This window comes from Myripristis murdjan, chromosome 1, assembly GCF_902150065.1.
Source record: "Myripristis murdjan chromosome 1, fMyrMur1.1, whole genome shotgun sequence".
Classification (NCBI taxonomy): domain Eukaryota; kingdom Metazoa; phylum Chordata; class Actinopteri; order Holocentriformes; family Holocentridae; genus Myripristis; species Myripristis murdjan.
In genome coordinates this window covers 28,910,352-28,932,000 of record NC_043980.1, presented here as the reverse complement: position 1 = coordinate 28,932,000, position 21,649 = coordinate 28,910,352, and the positions used below count along the sequence as shown (strand labels likewise).

The following is a 21,649-nucleotide window of genomic DNA, read 5'->3' as shown; positions in this document are numbered from 1 at the left end:
GAATATTCCAGTTCAGGGCATTTTCCGACTAAGGTGTTTACATGCCACAGTATTCCGGTAGGAACAGGCATATGCCAGAGGTCTGATTCAGAATTCTTTCCAACCGGAATATGACCTTAATCGGGTTCGGTACATGTTTACATGACACATGCACAACCGGAATATTGCGAATATTCTGGTTAAAACAGGAATATGGTCTGCATGTAAACGTACTCAATGATTCCTTGTAGCAAAGAGTCCTTGTCCTCCACTTTGCCCTCATTTTCCTTTTGGTTCAGCTGTATTTGAAAAGTATGAAAGCTTTATAAAAGTTAGTGAATTCAATATTTGACAGAGGGCAAGTAACTCTTCTTGATCTGCTTGTTGTCCTTAATTTTCTTTTACTGATTTTGTCCATTCTCTGTATATAGGTATATGGATAAAGACAGAGATGCAACCATGTCAATCTTGGATATTGGCTTGCTAACCGGCTTCACTGTTAATACAGATGACCTGGACTTAGTAAGAGCCTAAACACTCCCACCCATGCATACAGACTGTGAAGACCAATGTTCAAGTTTCTTAGAAAAAAGATGCATTTTTAATATTTGATATTGTGATTAGTTTTCTCAATCTGTGTATGCATCTTTTCTGTTTGTGTAGCTATCCAAAGGTCGTGACCGCACTATTTCAAAGTATGAGATGAACACAGTCCTGTCAGAAAGAGGCTCACTCATCATCTACTTGGACAAGGTAAAGCCACTCCTGTGTGTGTGTCTCTGTCTCACACCTGTCTCTGTCTATCTCTGATTCACTTTGATTTGTCAACCCTCCATAGGTGTCCCACAAACGGCCAGATGAGATCGCTTTTAGGATCACCCAGACAATGAAAGTGGGCGTCTTACAACCAGCAGCCGTGTCTGTCTATGAGTACTACGACCGTGAGTCCCAAAGAGACCTCAAGACGCACCCTGTGCCACAGACATGCAAACATGCTTTGCACATATACACACACACAAACAGATTATAAGACCCCTTTTACACCTGATAATGTGTTTCATATCCAGATTGTATCTACATATGATTGTGGCAAGTGTCATTACTTGAGTTTTCAACTTAATTTGCACAGATAACACATTTGAGGTACGATGAAGTATAGTTCTTCCCTGTCTTTAGACATTTAACATCAGTGGCGGAGCCAGAAATTTTTCATTGGGGTGGCCAGGGTGAGACGCGGTTTCAATCACAGCTCCTCCAGACATTAGGCAGCTCTGCTAATTCTGCTCTCTATTCTACGGAAAGTTGTGTCCTGCTGTGAAATGCATCCGTGCGGAAACGGCGGTTAGGCGGAACTAAAGTTCTGCACCACAGAGCCGCGTTTTGTCAAATTTCCCCCAGGCATGGGGATGGCCGGAGAGTGACCACGTAGCTCTGCCCCTGTTTAACATGTACATGTAGGGCCCTATAATTTCCGCGATCACGGAATCGCGGACGGAATCACGGAATTAGCCAAATAAAACGGAATGTATTTTTAACACGGAATATCGCAGAATTTGACATAATTTGAATGAAATTATGTTTTTGTGTGGAATATGAACGTATGTCTGGGGAAAATTACATGGAGGGAAGCAAATCTGGGTGGCCCTCCAGTTGTTTCACCTGCACCTGCACCACCAAGAAAAAAAATTACAACAACTGCACCGACACCGTAGTCCAAAAGGCAAAGAAACTTTAGGTTACTTGCGTAACCCCGGTTCTCTAAGTAGCATGAGTGAGTGTCTCACATTGGGAACGCCCTCGGCGTGACCTCATCAGAAGCTCCTATAGCACTAGAGGGACAGAGACCCTCCTCCTATAAGAGGGCTTGTCACTGCGCTGTTGGTCATTCAAAAAACGAGCACCTCTTCCTCGCTACGAGAGAGCAAGGAGGGTGGTCTGGTGAGACACTCACTCATGCTACTTAGAGAACCGGGGTTACGCAAGTAACCTAAAGTTCTCTTTCATAGCATTCGTTTCATGTCTCACATTGGGAAAATACTGACTCCCGGATTGCTGTGCAGATGTTACAAAGGGACCAAATGTCCACACAACCAATTAAACCTATGTGGATGCAACCACACTAAGCACCGAATGGGCTAATTGGGGGGCTGTAACGTCAAGCCTATAGAACCTGGTGAAGGTGTGCGGGGAAGCCCAACTCGCCGCCGCACAGATCTCCTCAATAGAGATCCCCCTGAAAAGAGCCCACGAGGTGGTAAGACCTCTAGTGGAATGTGCACGTAGTCCCTCCGGTGGCTGTAGACCCCTGGAGTTATAGGCCAAGGCGATAGCCCCTACAATCCAGCATGAGAGCCGCTGCTTTGAGACTGGCTTTCCCAGACTGTTCTTGGCCCATGATACAAAAAGCTGGTCACTCTTCCTGCAGCCCCCAGTCCTATCCAAGTAGATACGTAAGGCTCGGACTGGGCACAACATATGCAACCGCTGATGTTCCTCTGAGAAGAAAGGTGGTGGATAGAAGGACACCAAGTCAATAGGAGAACATGCCCCTAACACCTTAGGTGTAAAGGCGGGGTTAGGACGCAAAGTCACCTTTTCCCCCCCTGAAGAGAACTTCGTACACGCCTGGTGTACTAAAGAGCATGGATCTCCCCCACCCGTTTGGCCGAGGCGAGAGCCAGCAGCAAAACCGTCTTAAGAGTCACCATTTTTAAGTCTATCCGATCCATTGGTTCAAAAGGTGAAACTGAAAGGGCATCCAACACAGTGGGAAGGTCCCACGATGGAGCCAAGGATTTAGATACCGGAAGCCTGCAACGTGCTCCCTTCATGAAGCGGCAAATCAAGGGATGCTGTCCCACAGTTTTGCCCTCAAAACCAATATGGCATGCCGAGATGGCCGCCAAATACACCTTAATGGTAGGAAAAGCCTTTCTCTTCTCTACCATGTCCTGCAGAAAAGCCAAAATCACGGCTACAGAACACTGAAAGGGAACCTCTTGTAAGTTTGAGCACCATTTTTCAAAAACTGCCCACTTATTCCCATAGACTGACCTCGTAGAGGGAGCCCTAGCGCTCTGGATGGTCTCAATCACATTCTGAGGGAGACCCACAGACCTTAAGTTAAACCACTCACGGGCCAGGCCCACAGAGCCAGCCTCTCTGGGTGAGGATGAAATATCTGTCCGTGCGCCTGTGTCAACAGGTCTCTGCGTATCGGCAGAGGCCACGGCTCTCTGTAAAGGAGCCGAGTTATCTCTGCCAGCCAGTGCTTCGACGGCCAGTAAGGAGCTATAAGAATCATCGACAGGCCATCTTTCTGTACCCTGGCTAGAGTCGAAGATATCAATGCTATGGGGGGAAATGCATACAGCAGGACGTGAGGCCACTGATGAGCAAATGCATCCACCCCCAAGGGTGCATTCTGATCGTGAAGGGAGAAGAACAGGGGACACTGAGAGTTCTCCCCTGTTGCAAAGAGGTCTACTGATGGCTGCCCGTACCGCTCCCAGACCAGATTCACCACACTCGGATGCAGTCTCCATTCTGCATAAAGGGGGTTTCCCCTGGACAGAAGATCTGCTCCATGGTTCAGAACCCCAGGCACATGAGTGGCTTTCAGGAACAGAAAATGATTGCTGCTCCAGACAATCAGTCTGTGTGCCAGTGTGTGTAATTGAAGGGACCTCAGGCCCCCCTGTCTGTTGATATAAGCCACTACTGTGGTGTTGTCTGTTCGAACTAACACATGCTGTCCCGTCAGAAAAGGTAGGAAATGTTTCAGCGACAGGTAGACCGCTAACAGTTCCAGATAATTTATGTGGAACGAGAGCATGTGGGGCTCCCAGGTCCCATTCACAGCTCTCCCTTCGCACACGCCCCCCCAGCCGACTAAGGAGGCGTCTGTTGTGATTACTTTCCTGCACAGAACAACTCCCATAGGCACTCCCTGTGTTAGGAAACCCCTCTTCCTCCATGGGATTAGGGCTGCTGTGCAATCCACCAAAACCCTCACTCTGTGAGATCCCTGACGGCGTGGGTCTAATCGGTGAGAAGCCACCCAACGCTGTATTCCCTTCATGTATAACCGTCCCATCAGAACCACCACCAAGGCTGAAGCCATCAACCCCAGCAGCCTGTGGCAGAGTCTGAAGGACACAAACTTTCCCCTTTGAAACAGGTCTAAACAGTCCCTGAAGGCCTGCAACCTCTCTCCAGTCAGCTTCACTCTGGCCTGAGCTGAGTCTATGAAGGAGATGGTCTGACAAGGGAGAAGAACACTCTTTTCTAGATTTATTCTGAAACCTAGATTCCCCAAGTGTTCTGTGAGCAACCTCGTGTGGTCTGCTGCCTCCTGGTGGGAGGATGCCGCAATGAGCCAGTCGTCTATATATGTCGCTATTCTGACGCCCTGCCTCCTGAGCGGTGTAACTGCCGCTTCCGTGCATTTTACAAACACTCTTGGGCTTAATGAGAGGCCGAAGGGGAGCACTAAGTATTCGTAACTGGTCCCCTGAAAGGCAAATCTGAGATACTTTCTGTGTGGCGGATATATTGGGATGTGGAAATAAGTGTCCTTGAGGTCGATTGATGTGAACCAATCCCCCGCGCGCAGGAAACGCAGTAGAGACGCATGTGTTAGCATTCGAAATTTGTATTTCCTGAGGTGCTTGTTTAGATCTCTGAGATCTAAAATCGCCCGAATGCCGTTTCCCCCCCTTCTTTTTGACCAGAAAATATCTGGAATAATATCCGTTCTTGCTGTCTGAGGGGGGGACAATTTTTATCGCTCCCTTCTCTAACAGAGAGGAAATCTCCTCCTGTAAAAAATGAGCGGCTTCGCCTACAGCTTGTGACTGAATTACAGTCACAAGTCACTTTGCAGCGAACTGCAGTCTGTACCCCCTGCTTAGTGTTTTTAACACCCACTCTGATGCTGTGCATTTTGACCAGCTCTCCAGTCTCAGTGACAGAGGACTGACAGGCCAGTCGATACATGGAGTGAGGGCACCCTCTTTTGGTAGAGGAGTGCAGCACTGCCTGTTGGCTACTGCGCGTGCGCGTAACGTCACAGCCACGGGGGACATGACGTTTACACGACACACCTGGTTCATTCCCGAGAGAGGTGTTAATCCCTCTGGGAAGTAGGAAACCAAATTGTTTTGCAACATTTTGTTTTTGTTTTTCATTGCACTTAGCTGTGTCCTTGGCAATTTGCCTGGATGCAACAGCGGTGAGAACTTTTGTTTTTGTGTAATAAAGAGAAGTGCTTATGAGACATTCCCCGGTGCCGCTGGGGCAAACCGTTTGCTGAACATTGTCTCTGCTTCTCTCCAGGGGGCTCTGGGACGGGTCGAATATCCCGCTGTCCATGCGCCAAACACGACCCAGCTGTGTGAACCTGCTCGTTAACGAGAACGATGGGGTGAGCGGAGCCAGAGTGGGGGGCAGTGCCATCACGCTCACCTCGTCCAGGGAGGTTGTTAGGCCGACCGCTTTTTCGCCCTCACCCTGTGGGTGGAGGTGGGAGGTGGTTGGTCAGTCCGAGTCGCCTCCTGAGGAGAAGACTTCTTAAGCCACGGGCCCCTCGAAGCAGAAGCCCTCGGAGGAGGCTGGGATGCTGCTTGAGTTCTGGCCAACGTGAGAATCCTGAACGAGGGCGGGGCTCGTGTCGCCGCCCGGGCAAAAGATTGGCGTTGGGCCGGAGGGGGGGCTGCTGGAGCCTTACGTGGAAGGCACAACTTCAGCGCCTCGTCTCCCTTCTTTTTCTCCTCACACCTCTCCTGCATAGACGTAACCGCCGTACCGAAGAGGCCCTGAGGCGTTATGGGGGTGTCAAGGAGGTCTTCCTTGTCCTTGGTCGATAAGGTAGTGAGGTTCAACCACCGAGCCCGCTCTTGCAGGACCATAAGCCCCATGGCTCTGCCATGTGCCTGGATTGCCACCTTGTGTAAATGGAGACAGTGGTTGGTGATAGCACACACTTCGTCCCATAACACCCTATTCGGTGGAGCCGACATTCCCTCCTCCAGCTCGGCTTGATATGCCATAAGGAGGGTGCTGGCATTGAGAGCCCGGACTGACAAAGCAGCCGCCCTGTAAGCCTTTTCAGTCAGGCTGGACTGGAAACGGTCCGCTTTGGATGGAAGCGCGCCCGCGCCCGGCGAAGCCAGGGATGTCTTCGGGTGGAGATGCGCAGCCACCACCTGTTCCACCGTTGGGATGTTGCGGAGGCCGTTGTTTTCCATGCCCTCACAATCCAGGATGGAGCTGCCCGCCACAGGGTGTTTCTCCCTATATGGCTTGCTGCGCCAAGAGAAAGACAGCTCCTCCAGTAACTCCAGGAGAACCGGCAGGAGTTGTTTTCCCGTCCTCCTCATTTTGGGAAGCCTCTTCCCATCAAAGAGAGACCGCGTCCCCTCAACTTGGACCTCAGGCCACTGAATTTGCAGCTTCTCGGCTGCGCATTTGCACACCTCCAGCAAGTCCAGGTCCTGACCTGAGGAAGACTGGTCCCCGCTAGCCGCAGCCTCCGTTGGGAGTCTGGGTTTTTCAACCCGGTGCAACCATGACAAGGAAGTGTCGTCGTCTTCCTCGTCGTCGGACATGAGGAGTTCCAACCCACCCACCGAGCCACAGTCCTCCTGCTCAGTCAGGTAATCGAGTGGACCCGCTGTGCCGGAAAACACCGGGTGCAGTGGGTCGAGGAGATCGGGCTGATCCCCCCAGCTCGTTACGGCTTGGGCGGCGGAGGCTATCACCTCAGAGAGCTGCATGGGCTCCTGGGTCGTAGTCGAGGATGCCAGGACTGGATCGTTGCCCGACAAATTAGACAAACGAGTCAGCCGACGGCGAAGCGCCTTGAGGGTTAGCTTGCTACAGTGAGAGCAATCCTCCGATTCAAAGGCGGCTTGAGCGTGTTCCAGCCCCAGACACATGGTGCACAACAGGTGAGTGTCTCCGATTGAGATAGTATTCCCGCAGGGACACACTCGCGCTGATATCTTTTCCTCTGCTGAAGCCTTAGCATCGGTCATGATGGCCAGTGGGACAATCAAGCAGGGAAGTTAGCTATACTGACTGGGAGTTTTGCGACTTCCAGGTGGTATGTATAGGGAGGATTGCTACTCGAAGAAGAGCTAACATTAACTAGCAAGCCCATGGTAGGGTGTTAAGTATTTCTACTAGATGTGGTATTTCTACCGGGAAGTGTTGCCACTTAGCTAGCCAACTGTTCGGAGTATTGCTACTCGGACAGTTAGCCGTAGCTCTCGAGCAGCTGTGCGGACCGACAGCAAAGCGTCCGGTGACCGAGGTTTCGCTCGCGTCAGTGGACAGTTGAGCTTTGTTTCGGGACGCAAGTACTCGAGAGAGTGAATGAACTTCTGCTCGTAGCGAGAAGAGGTTTTTGAATGACCAACAGCGCAGTGACAAGCCCTCTTATAGGAGGAGGGTCTCTGTCCCTCTAGTCACTGACGCTTCAGTCCCAGCCAATCCTGGCTGGCAGAGTGCTACAGGAGCTTCTGATGAGGTCACGCTGAGGGCGTTCCCAATGTGAGACACGAAACGAATGCTAAGAAAGAGAACTTTCCAGCTACAGCAGCGCACTGACATAGATTGTGTAACAAAGCGAAGAGTTGCCACTCTGCTCTATTTTCACTGGCTAACAGCAGCACACTGACTTAGCTTGTCTGTTGAGAGAAGAGGTATCACTTCGGCTTATTTTTCAATCTATGTTATCACATGCGTACTGCTGCTCATTCATTGGTAGCTGAATTGTTAGGTCTGTTTGATAAGTAATTTACATTTTTAAAGCAAATAATAATTTAACATATTGTTGAATCATTAATAACATATCATTTTCACCCTTTATTGCTATAACAACGTAATTGTTAAATAAATAAATAAAATGTTGTTTATTTGTTACCTCAATTAATTTAAGGTAATTTCTATTTCATTTGTGCGCATTTTAGTCATTAACATTAAAAACACACTCTTTTTTGGTAGTAAAATAAAAGTAAAAGGTAAAAAACGGAATTCCCAAAAATTAAAACAGAAAAAAACGGAATTTCCAAAAAAAAAACACAGAAAAAACGGAATTTGGGAAAAAATAAAACGGATTTTATAGGGCCCTATACATGATGCAGGAGCCGTACATATTAAAACACTGGAAAACATGATTTTTTTCCTGCTTATTCAATAAAATGTGGCCTTTTCCAGGGTATTTTTTCCTCTTCAATTACAGATATCATGATGTATCATAGCTGATGATCTTACAACACAACTCAGAATTGTCTGTATATTGATATCATTGTTTTTTGGGGGTAAAATATTGTGATAGCATTGTATCGCGAGTTACCCAGTGACTCCTGCTCTTACTTTGCATGCCAGTGAGCCGGTTATTTTAAAGATTGTTAGCATCCATATTTACACCTACGTATTTGCAGGATGTGGATTCCTTTTATAATCCTTGTTCATAGTGTTTATATTGCTTACTGCTATTTATCATGTGTATACTGTATATTTCTTCTAAATTTGCACATTGACCTACCTCTATGCACATTTTATACACCCATGCACACGGTTTTTTCTGTTTTTTTTTTTTTTTGTTGCACATTGCTTTTTGCACACTGGGTTGTACTTAGGTTATTCTGTTGTACTCAGATCTTATTCTGTTATACTTAGATCTTATTCTTTATTTCTATTTTTTTATTTACTTAATCTGTAATCTGTGGATACTGCTGAAAAAATGTGAATTTCCTGCGGGATGAATAAAGTATCTACCTACCTACCTACCTACCTACCTACCTAAAGACACATCTGCTTTTACACTTATGTTCAATGCAGTCAAAACGCATGCACGCACATACAAATCACCAAAAGAAGTGGCTTGGACGACTGGATCATTTATGTCTATTTTTATGTGGTCAAGCACTATCCTATTGCTATGCAACCACCTAAGATACGTGTTAGTATCAGGTGTATTGGGGATCTAGGTTTTCCATCCTTTAGCTTGAGGATTTATTCATCATTGCTAGCAACACCCTCAATCAAGCTGAGGGTGTTGGATGCACCTTCATATAGGCCTAAATACTCTACTCCTGCCTTTATTTGGCTCAAAATAGCTTGCAAATATATTTTTCCCTCTTTTTGTAGAGACACCATGTGTGAAATTCTACCACCCACAGAGGAGAGGTGGCGAGCTGCTTCAACTCTGTCAAAAGGACGAATGCATATGTGCCGAAGGTAAACAGTATTACATTCTCCTGATTCCTGAGTTGTATTGGTACAACTTGTCATGTGCTGTGTGGAAGTGTTCATTCGGATTATGACTTAGTGAATCAGATGGTTAAAATTGGTTTCATGCTCATCAAGATACTCACTGATCAATCATATCCTGAAGATGGATTTTTTTTTTTTATCATTGTGGGAGATGTCAATCCGACTGTGATTCCTGTCAAACACTCAGAATGGCTTCATAGTCACTGATCTTTACCTTGCCATCTAAGGGAGTGAGTTGATCTCATTCCAAGAAAACCCAGAGCCACATCTTAACTGTGTGTCAAGAATTCTCCACCTCAGGAAACAGGTGTTCACTTTAGGACCACAGCAACGATCAAAAGTATCCCAACAGATTAAATTACTAAGAAAAAGATTCTTTACTAACTGTGGAGCACAAGGCTGAAGCCCCCCACAGAATCATGTAAAGCTACACCAACCCACCAACCCATTCTCTCTCTCTCTCTCTCTCTCTCTCACACACACACATACACACACACACACACACACACACACACACACAAATGCTTATTTGATTCAGTCATTTGCAGTGTACTGATTTTGTGCTTTTCTATGGTGTTTTTCCAGAGAATTGCAGCATGCAGAAGAAGGGCAAAATTGACAATGAAGAGCGTACTGCTAAGGCTTGTGAGGTTGAACATGACAGCAAAATAGATTACGGTAAATCTGTGTGTGTGTGTGCGTGCGTGTGTGTGCGTGTGTGAGATTAAGCATACAAACAAATCATGCTAACAGCGTACAACCTGTCTGTCCTCAGTGTACAAAGTGAGACTGGAAAAATTTGAAGCTGATATAGCCACTGACATTTACAAGATGCGGATAGAGGAGGTCATCAAGGAAGGTGGGTATTCATCTCCTTTATACCTTCAACTATTCTGAACAACTGAATTTAAACTTTCCCTTCATGTTTCCGCTCAAAAACCTTCAAGTTGACAACATTTACGGTTTAATTTCAGAACTAAAAATAAACTAAAATAAATTGTTAAAAGTAATAAGACAATGTGGTTTGTTATTTATTGACACAAATGTATCTCAGTTGGAATTGTGTGCTCGTGCATATAGGAACTTTGACCCTAACCCAAACACAAACCCCATCCTTCCCACAGTGTTTCCAGGTAGATGGGAAAATAGTAACTGCAACTGGTGGCCATCTTCGCATCAAATGTGTAGATGTACAGCAGCAACATCTGTATATCTGCAGATATCTTTAAATGTCTTTTTCATATTTCATTACAGGAAGTTATGATGTGGGTGCACAGGGGGGCCTGCGTGAGTTCCTAAGTTATCAGCACTGTAGGGAGTCTTTAAATCTGAAGGAAGACAAAACCTACCTTATCATGGGCACGTCCAGAGATATGTATAGAGATGACGAGACTGGAGGGTGAGTTTTGTTTGGTTGTGCACGTGTGTGTGTGTGTGTGTGTGTGTGTGTGTGTGTGTGTGTGTGTGTGTGATGTTCAAAATTACACAATACATCTTTTCAGAGTATGCTTGTCATAATGTTCTTGTTATTTTTTTTTATTTTTTACTTGACAAACATTTTAACAATGTAAAATTGCTTAAGGGAATACACTGACTGTCAAGATGTAGATTCAAAGAACTACCGTATGTTTCCCTACATTCAGGTAACTGGTGACATTTAAACCAATCGTTTTTTTTTCTGTGTTGTTCTGTCTAGGTATCGGTATATTCTAGGTGAGAGGATGTGGATTGAGCACTGGCCCTCAGAGGCAGAGTGCCAGACTGATGAGTACCGACCAGTGTGTTTGGGCATGGAGAAGCTGGTCGAACAGTACACAATCTTTGGATGTCAGCAGTAGTGTACTCAAAGAACATGATTTTTTTTTTGTCTTTCTTTTTTTTTTTTGCAAATGTCAAAATTTGAAGGCTGTAAATGTGACATGTATTCAGGATGAGAGTTTTGCAAATGTCATAATGCAGCATTGTTTATTAAAGTGCAGTTGACCTTGTTATATGGTCTGTGTCTCATGTACAATGTATATGACATGAGAATATGAAAATAATATAGGAACTATAAAGCTCCTGAGCTAACCCTAACCCTTGCTTAGGGCGCCTTTGTGCTGTGAGGACTTACACTATTCATATGCCAAAATATTAGAAACAAAAACATTAAACCACTTGCCAGCATACAGTGCATCTATCGGTATATGTGGGGCTGGCATTCCCAATTAACTGACCTATTAATCATCATCATCGTCACACGTCACCACCTTCCGAATCAATCATTAGCACTACACAGCGGAGAACAGTAATAAAACACGTGCTTACCTTTCTGTTTATCTATCCACAGCAGCCCACAAAACATCCACAGAGCTCCAGCCTCCTGCTTCTTACTTTACTCTTCTCGAGTCTCGGGCCATTCTACGTCCTTTGGTAATCCCAGACTTCACATATGAAATGGAGTTGAATTGGGTCAGCGGTGGTCCAACAAGTGGACCAAATTTGGATGAAATGGAGTTGAATTGGGTCAGTGGTGGTCCAACAAGTGGACCCAAATTTCCCCACTCCAAGTCTCCTCACGAGCTATACTCGAGTCCCCTTCATCTCCATCATCCTCTCCCTCGGTTTCCAAGTTCTCCTCGCACCTCTCCTCTTGTTCCACCTGCTGGTTATGTTCGCTAAAAGGTGCCACTGTGCTAGCATCGCTGCTACTATCCATGTTTTTGCTACCTGTGCTGCTATTATCGCCACCCTGTTGATCCGCCGACATGACTTTGGCTGCTTAGGATCTGACTGGCTTTAAGAAATTCAACAAACTAGACTGTTTTTTTTTTTTTTTTTTTTTTTTTTTTTTGGCCTTTTCTCGATCTTTCTCCTTGTCACTGAGGGTATCCAAACTCAAATAGCGCCAACACAAATCGCACACGCTATTGCCGTTAGCGTGGCTCTATGCTGCCTTCATATGACTGGGATGTCAGAGTATCATGTATAAAATCTCGCCAACACGACTTTTCAGCTCAGACAAATGGACTCTCTCTTCCTTAGTATTTTCCATAAAAGAAAGTAAGAATTTCCTCCTCATTACAAAATTGCTAACTGCCGAGGTTACATCGTGAGCACGACGTTATCGCCATGGTTACAAATTTAGAAGAGGCGTATTCCGCGGTCAGACTCCCCGTGAAAGCACCTCATGAAAATTACGCGTTTGTATTGCCAAGGCAGACGTCACATATACGAGAAGACACCAATATTCACACACACACACACACACACACACATATATATATATATATATATATATATATATACACTACTCACAAAAAGTTAGGGATATTTGGCTTTTGGGTGAAATTTATGGAAAATGTAAAATGTTCACGCTACAGTGATATTATATCATGAAAGTAGGGCATTTAAGTAGAAGCATACACTGGTGATTTCCTCATCTCAAACAATTTCTTGAAACAAAAGCCAACAACAGTGGTGGGTATACCACAACAAAAAATGTCAGTGTCAATAACTTGTCATGTGCCCTTGAGCATCAATTACAGCTTGACAACGACGTCTCATGCTGTTCACAAGTCGACTTATTGTCTGCTGAGGCATGGCATCCCACTCTTCTTGAAGGACGGCCCTCAGGACATTGAGGTTCTGGGGTACAGAGCTCCGAGCCTCTACACGGCGACTCAGCTGATCCCATAGGATTCTATGGGAGCAGCCATTCCCTAATGATACGACCTCGATGAGCTGGAGCATCAAACACCTGATGTGAATTTTGCCGTTAAACTCCTTGTTAGAGAACAGCAACTTGTGCAAAAAGTACTGAAACACTGAACAGTTGGACATGTGCATTCAAAAGTTTACAGAAGGTCACATTAAGTTCACCTGTAAAGGTTATAATGCATTTTAGGTTCATCCTGAAATTTCACCCGAAAGCCGAATATCCCTAACTTTTTGTGAGTAGTGTGTGTGTGTGTGTGTGTGTGTGTATAACAGGAAATACAGATGGATAGGATTGACTTCACTTCCTATCTATCAGATTGCCTTCAATTTGTACATGTTGATGAATCCTCCATGCACACAGAAGTTCTACATGGAGTTCCACAAGGCTCCGTGCTTGGACCTTTACTATTCATCTTGTATGCCTTTACTATTCATCTTGTATGCCTATTATCAGGAAACAACCATTTTCATTGTTGTGCAGATGATATGTAATTATATCTATCAGTGAAACGAGATGAAATCAATCAGTTGGCTAAACTTCAAGCATGTCTTGAAGGACATAAAGATGGATGACCTGCAATTTTCTACTACTAAATAATACTAAATAAACTGCTTAAAACTAAACACCTTAGAAATGCAATATCTAATCATACAGTTACCTTAGATAGTATCGCACTGGCCTCCAGCACCACCACAAGGAATCTCAGAGTTATTTTTGACCAGAATATGTCATTTAACTCCCACATTAAACACACTTCTAAGTGTGACTTTTTTCACCCATGCAATATTGCAAAAATCAGGGACTTCCCTTCTTGAAAAGATGCAGAGAAATTAGTCCATGCATTTGTTACTCCCAGGCTGGATTGCTGCAACTCCTTACTCTTAGGCTGCCCCAACAAGTTTCTAAAGACTCTGCAGCTGATTCAGAAAGCTGCTGCATGTGTATTGACTGCAACTAAAAAGAGCGATCATATTACTCCGATATCAGCCTCTCTGCACTGGCTCCCTGTAAAATCTAGAATAGAATGTAAAATCCTCCTCCTCACTTATACTGTAAAATTGAGGAATAGTGCAATATTTATGAAAAGTGCTCTGAAGCAGCTGTTGGCCTATGAAAAAATAGAAAGACTATTGCACTCATGTTATTTTGATAACATTTTACTTAATTCATAGTGCTTGTCTATAGAAGATTACTGAGCTAAAACAAGTAAACACACACACACACACACACACACACACACACACACACACACTTCGACATCGACACACTTTTTGCCGGCTTTTGGAAAGAGATGCTATGGACCTCATCTTTACTGACTGGGCGTTCACTGTGAAACTTTCCACAATCTGTCATTGATCATTTGTTCTCTGTCATGGATATGATATAAAATGTAGTGAAGTGCAATACATGATGCGAGTGAACACATAAATAAATGAAGGAATGTAATTAAACTCAGTAGAGCTAATGTTTCTGCTCCTGAATCTGTCATTTTAGATCACAGCCAGAAGTGGGTGTGTAAACTAGAGACAGAGTGCAATGAAGTCACGCCCATCCACAAAGGGAAAACAATTCACTCCTCTCAACTGACTTTGTATTGCGCAAAGGGGCCTCCTTGGCTTACGTCAAAAGTACCCGTAAGTTTGCTTAACACTTAGGACTGCTAGATTCAGCAGAAGACGCTGAATGCTTTAGTGGTAACCCACGGTGCCCCTTCACTGCAAAAAACAAAGTAGGTACAACCAGAGAGAAGTGGGCATGACCCAATCAGTGGGAGAAGTTAATGGCTGTGTCTCAATTCAGGGGCTGCCTCCTTTGCAGGTTGCATTTCCAGACTGCAATTGTCATACTCGCTTGAAAACTCTGTCCCAACCGAAAGTGTCCTCTGAATGCGGCCCAGATTTGCAGCCTCCTTTTTAGCAAAATGTGGAGGATACCACAGGTAGGCTATATCCTTTGCCATCCTTCCGTATTCCATAATTCATTTTGCACTGTCTCAGTCGACTATCCCAATTAGCAACCCTGCTGGGAGGTGTAGCCTGTCGAACCTTGTGTCCACCAAGGGCCACATTTTCATAAATTCCATCCACTGAAGTGACTCTGAATTGAGATACAGCTGTTGTTCCGTAGCCCAAACATACCTTGTGGTGGTCCACTTATCGGTTAGGAAGTTATATTCAATTTTGTGGTATGCCACACCCCCTTTTCACTGAATGGCCTGTGCATGTCTTCTTCTTCATGTCTTCTGTGGCCATGACATGACATGGCATGACAAACTTCCATGCCACCTTTTGGACAAAACTTCAATATTTATTCCTTAGCCCACGACCTACTTTTCCTATAAATTTGGTGTAAAATCGAGCTTCTTTTTGGAAGTTATGCCACTGTGTGATAGACGCTCACTGATTCATAGCCAAACCCCCTCCAGCCCCCAACAGCCAAAACCCCCACCCCCTCTTGGAGACAACTTCAAGTTACTGTTGTCGGGTTGAAGCTACAAAGTCTCTCTGGCCTGGAAAAACATTTTCAAAAAGTCTGTAATTGCCTTTGTGATAGGCACCTTGAACGGATTAAAACTGGCACTGAACCCTGACCTGTTTAACACAAATGTATAATAATTTAGTGTACATCATAAATTGCAATATCAAGCTGCTGTAAATCATGAGGAAAGCACATATTTATAAATGAAAATATTATATAAACTGAAAATATTGTTGTCTTTTGTTTATAGCAGTGGATGTGCGCTTGATGGTCATCACAGGGTGTATCTGGAAGACACTGGTTGAACATTAACATCTATTTCAGCGTAATACCTACTGTTGTGCAGTAGATGGCGAAAAAGCACAGCTCGAAAGCTAAACCCCACAGCTGAAAAAGAGAGTCCCCTTTGTGGTGACGTACTTCCGCCTGAGAGCACCACCACAGAGTAATGTCGGTGTCGTCTCGGAGCTGTCTGTGAAGAGTTTGACTTTAACTTACATCTGTGGAGAACGGCAGCTGGACAACATCACGGCAGGAACGTGCGGAGTAACTTGCAACACTTGGTTTGTCAAAAGCGATTAAGCGAATTACTTCACTGGGTTGAGCCACCGCGGGAAATAACACGATGGCCAAGGTGCAAGTGTTGAATGTCGCCGTGCTGGACAATCCGAGCCCGTTTGGAAACCCCTTTCAATTTGAGATCACGTTTGAGTGCATGGAGGATTTGCCTGAAGGTGGGTATTGTTAGCAGCTCACGATAACATCCTCCTTAATTTGCCACCTTAGTATTTATGCTATCTTAGCCATTAAACGCTACTTTTTCTGTTTGCACTTTGATTTAATAGTACACACTGCTCACATTTAACGGTGGCGCGTAGGTTCGATCGAGTATAAAGGCGGTGAACGATATGCTAACATGGCCATATTTGACAAGTTGTTGAAATTTGGCGCCGCGGTTTGCACTGGACGCCCCGCCTCCTCCCTCCGCGGATTGGATCGTTCTTCATGCCCGGGGCGTTCTGCGGCGTTTTTGCGAGCCGCCGATTGGTTAGTCACATGTTACTGTAGCAACAGGCAAGCTCGAAGTGCGTTGCGGGAAATCGCGGCGGGTTGTGACTCTACAGCAGGAAAGTATTTACAAAACAACAACAACAAAAAACTCAATTCTTTGTATTCATAAAGGAAATGGAACAGTACACGTCAACGATTTCCTCCCCACAAAACAAGAGAAGCGACCAAAACAATGAATATGTGCGATAGTTTCGAGGGCTTTAAGTGAGTAATGCCATACACTGGCGTTTTTTGTTTGTTTTCGTTAGCTTCGGTTTGTTTTAGCTGTATTTTTCTCTCTTTTATACTACTTTATGTTTTGTGTTAATGCATCATGTATCTGTAAGCAAGCTTATCCTCGATGTTTATGCCTTCAAATAAAGATTTGGGTTCAACCCGAGACAGCAAAGGCGATGCATTGACTAATGGAAATAACTTGAAATTATTTATGGACAGAAATGCTCGTTTTACCCTCACTTACTATTTGCTGATCAGTAATAGTTGTCATTTATCTTACTAAATGGCACCAAAACACTGACAGCTGTATGAGAGCATTGCCGGTTGTGTAAACAAAAACACTGCTTTACTAAGGAACTTAACTTGTATTTGTATTTGTGGTTGGTTGCCTCACAGTTATTACCAGGTTCAGGTTATGTTGTGCAGGATATATTTAGTTTGCTTTTTCCTTAAAGAGCCACATCAGAGGCTGTTTAAAAAAAATGTGAAAAGGGCAAAACAAACTGAACAACCACCTCTTACTCAGTGTAATACATTTTGTCTACGGAAAATATTTGAAGTGAGTTGGTACTGTTCCCTTGCGTGCGGTTAGATCTGGAGTGGAAGATCATCTATGTGGGCTCAGCCGAGAGTGAGGAATACGACCAGACCCTCGACTCTGTGCTCGTTGGTCCGGTACCGGCAGGAAGGCACATGTTTGTTTTCCAGGTGAGTGACACTCACCGTCAGCCCACACTACACATACACAGAAGGCTATTTTTCACATACATACACACATACAACATATTGCATTTACATTTTCCTTCATGGATAATTTATAAAGCAGTTTGTATGAGTCTACCAAAGGACCGTCTGACATGCTACAAAATAGAACCTGAGAAGCTACAAAACACTAGGACCAGACAGAAAGGTTGGGTGTGTATTTGATGGACATTTCTTGGTTTTGGTTGTTCTAGGCCCCTGTTTTCACTGACAGCATGACACACTTTAATAATACAGGGTAGGTGTACCAGTTAAACCCATGAGCCCACTTTCTGAAGTGAAATAGAGAAAAAAGAGAGACCAGTATTTTGTGCCATCAATTGATCTAAACAATACAGCTTTTTGTTACTTAAATGTTTTTTTTAAAACAATTATATTGCAAGCTAATCATGATTGTAGACAATATTGAGTCAGGCCCACTGATGCGCAAGCAGTCACAGGGGACCTCACACAAAGTCACAGGAAAACTTGTTTTTTTTTTTTTTTTGGTGTTTATCATTTGGTTTTTTGTATATTTGGAAATGACAGTATGTCGATGAGTGTTATGAGCTAGTGGACAGAGCTAACATCAGGGTCAGTGAGTGGTGCATTTCCATAAATTCCACAAGCAAAGTGTGCGCACTGAATGTTTTCTGATGCATATTGCATTATTATAAAAATAAATAGTTTTAGAGAACCTCATATTTGAATTTTTTTTGCCTTTTTCTTCAGGTGGGCTTAAATAGCACCACACTACAAAAAGCATGCTGTGAGTGTGAAGTGTGAAGTTCAGTCTAAATGTTATACCTAAACTCATGAATGATTTTTGAGAATGTAGAAAGTAATACTTTCTTACTTTTTTGTTAAATGCTGTGGTATGATTGAAGCCCAGTTCTTTTAAGTCCACTTCAATGTGTTTCAATGAAGAGTTCTCATTATGAACTTTGATCCATTTTCACTGCACTGTTAGGTGAAGGTGTTGTATAATAACATTTAGTTGTAGTTTTTTTACTTCACTGATATCTACAACTATATTTAGATACATATGTTATTTACCCTATACATTATTGACTAGATACTCTTAATGACTGCTGCATCTAATATAAATATCAGCTACTGTTCATCATTAGCTTTTGTTTTCAATGAGAAAAATGACAATAGACAGAAAAACACCGCCTGTCCAAAAATGTCAGAGGCATGTTGCCTTTAAAATGAGGGCACAATGGGAAAAAAACATATCTGGACTTTGAAAGAAATTCCGAGTGGACAGAAAATCTTTGAGGTAGAAGGTGAAGGCTGAGGTCAGAGGAGAGGCTCACCAGGAACAACAGAGCTGGTACTGTACTAAAAATGATGGTAAAGGGGACAAATGTTAATTTTGTGTACTTAACATTTTAAGGAATGTATTTGTTGTCGTTTTAAACCATTTGGAGTCACTGAAATTGTATATTTTTATCAATAAATCAGGATGTGTGCTTATTGGACACAACTGGTGCCATGGTACCAGATAAGCTCATGCTGAACTTTTCACTTATTTCTTAATATATTTTTATTTTAAAAGTTAAAATCTACATGAACTAATTAATACAATTTCAAATGAGACATCAGTCCTCCACTTCATCTAGGTGATCCCGTTACAGATCAAGGCAAAATATATTTAAAATATCAGAACAGATTTAAGTGGGCATAAAGGTACACTTACCAAATCACAATTGTTGTACAGCTCTCCTTTGGCTCTGTCATGCTGTTGTTGTTACTATCATCGACCCCTTCCGCTATATTTTGATCTCGTTTCCTCTTCTGCATTCTTGTCTTTGCCATCAGGCCGATGCTCCTAACACAGGGCTGATTCCAGAGAGTGATGCTGTCGGGGTGACTGTAGTTCTTATAACCTGCACCTACCGCGGACAGGAATTCATCCGCATTGGCTACTATGTCAACAATGAATACACAGACCCTGAACTGCGAGAGAACCCACCTCTGAAACCTGATTACACTCAGGTAACACACACACACACTCAGAGTTGACTGCACTTTACATATAGTACTCTCTTCCCTTCCTCTAGATTCCAAGTTGCAACTCTATGGCATTTCTTTGTGGTGTACATTTTGTGAATATATGCAGCCAATGTGTGAAGAGCAATAGTTGAAGTCAAACTTTTACAATATACCTCATCAACTTCCTATACATACTTTATTGGAATAAGGAACAGACGGTGACAAGATGTTATAGTGCACAGGTACAGAGAGGGAAGGTGCCCCAGACTTGACTGTCTGACCTGAATTTGCCTCTAGATTTTCAGTGCAAAATTGCAGTGGTCATATGACTGTAAATTCAAACAGTATGTACCGTGCATAGGAGGAAGTGCACTTAATATTCACCTGATAGAGATCCATTTTGGCCGACTTGTTTCTATTTATTCATTTATTTTTATTTGTTTTTCTTTATTTTTCCCCACTGTCAGTCTTCTGATTTCAAGTGAGCCTAATGCTGAAGATGTATGCTGAAAGTCAGTTGTGCACCAGCACAGTAATGTCACAACAGGCACATCGTCCGGGGGTTATGCAAAATGCAGGCGGCTTTAATGGTTGCTCTTAGGCTTGATCAACATTGTGTGAACTTGTTTGGCATTAGATTGAATGTAAAAGATGTTGCTGTACTCTTTCTTTAAGGAATTTCTAAATATGCCTTCCAGGACAAAATGTTAACCTTTAAAGGCACAATATGCAGTATTTTCCTTGTGCAAATGTACAAATGATCATAATGCAGAACCAGGGGTTCACAAGTGTTGCCGATCAATATTATTCAATCTTCTGTTACTGTGATTACTGCTGAGATTTCAAGCTTTGAAAACAGCCAACCCGGTCTGGTGCTTTGTTTTGTTTTGGGGCTGGCTGCTCTCCCCGTCATGCCTGCATTGGGCAGTGTGAGGTGACAGAGTCTGCTGTTAGCAGGCTAAAACAAATGGCACACCTATCCAAGGGACACTGCCAGTGACTTTGGGCCTCATTCAAATATATATCATTAGGCTCCACCATCCCAGGCCATGCCAACCCTGCACACTTGCTGTAACCACACCCGCAGAACCCAAGAAATCCATTCTAAGCTTTAAATAGCTCTACCTTTGCAGCCTCTCTTGTAGTCCAGTAGATGGTGCTAAAACATAAAAAGAAAAGTCATGCACTTTTGATTTCAGACGAATTTGTGCTACTTTTCCCTTCTCCCTTTCTCTTAGCTCCAGAGGAATATTTTGGCCTCCAACCCCCGTGTCACCCGTTTCCATATCAACTGGGAGGGCTCTGCAGACAGGATGGAGGACAGTGAGAACGTCGACCCCGCCCCCAACATCAGTGGCATGCTCCCACCATCCTGCATACCAGGAAAGGTCCCGCCTCTCGGACTGATGCCAGACAACTCCATGGACTGCATGTAGGAGTCATGAGTTTCATACACATGCACCTGCCCATGGACAAGAATCGCTTCTTACATATGAACACACACATACACTTGAACAAGGACACAACGCAGAATAATGCATGGATGTACATACTTAAAATGTGGACATGGACAGCAGACTCTTTGTGATGAATGCACAAATGGTTTGGATCTGGAATGGTATACCAACTTTCTCATACTCCCTTTCTCTCTCACACACACAAACACACACACACACGCCAGTATTGCCTTACTTTACCATAATTTCTGTCTTGGATGATCTATAAGCTAAGCCAAGAAAACGCCTGATTCATTGGTGTGGGGATGCACATCAGACATGACCTCCATATCCAACAGCTTACAACTCCTAATCACATGTCTTTGAATTGCATGGTACCATACTGTGCTGCTCAGTTTGTCTAACCAGAACAGTGCTATGCATTTCGAATTGACTGTATTCAGCATGGTAGGATTTGATACAGCATTACACTGGATGTGCATCATAAATGGCATTGGCTCTAATCATCCAGTTGCTCACAGAAGCTGTGGGTAAGGGAGACAAAAGGTAAAGTTGCAGTTCATTTGAACTGACAACGTAGACCATCTGTAAATAATATTTCTCTCGCACTTATTTTGCATTCAAGATTAGGTCCTATATTCTTTTTGTACGTTCCCTATATTAACTGCCTCAAAATATTTGTAACAGTGGTGGTGGTGATAATAAAGTTTGTTTTGTTTTTGTGAAA

At 43.8% G+C, this 21,649-nt stretch overlaps 2 protein-coding genes across 2 annotated transcripts in view; both read left to right on the top strand.

Annotated features, from left to right (window-relative positions):
* Positions 1–11,099, top strand: part of LOC115368903 (complement C3-like) — a 108,344-nt gene extending 97,245 nt beyond the window's left edge. Inside the window, exons 34-41 of the mRNA XM_030065340.1 lie at positions 411–501; positions 643–732; positions 818–920; positions 9,136–9,225; positions 9,847–9,939; positions 10,037–10,120; positions 10,516–10,660; positions 10,958–11,099. Coding sequence (XP_029921200.1) covers positions 411–501; positions 643–732; positions 818–920; positions 9,136–9,225; positions 9,847–9,939; positions 10,037–10,120; positions 10,516–10,660; positions 10,958–11,099 — 838 coding nt within the window. The remainder of the gene's footprint in view (positions 1–410; positions 502–642; positions 733–817; positions 921–9,135; positions 9,226–9,846; positions 9,940–10,036; positions 10,121–10,515; positions 10,661–10,957) is intronic.
* A 4,754-nt stretch (positions 11,100–15,853) lies between these two features.
* On the top strand, positions 15,854–21,649 carry LOC115362407 (histone chaperone asf1b-B-like). The gene is made up of 4 exons (XM_030056713.1): positions 15,854–16,173; positions 17,319–17,434; positions 19,292–19,468; positions 20,704–21,649. Exons 1-4 carry the CDS (start codon positions 16,065–16,067, stop codon positions 20,899–20,901), a joined length of 600 nt encoding a protein of 199 aa, XP_029912573.1. The 5' UTR covers positions 15,854–16,064; the 3' UTR covers positions 20,902–21,649.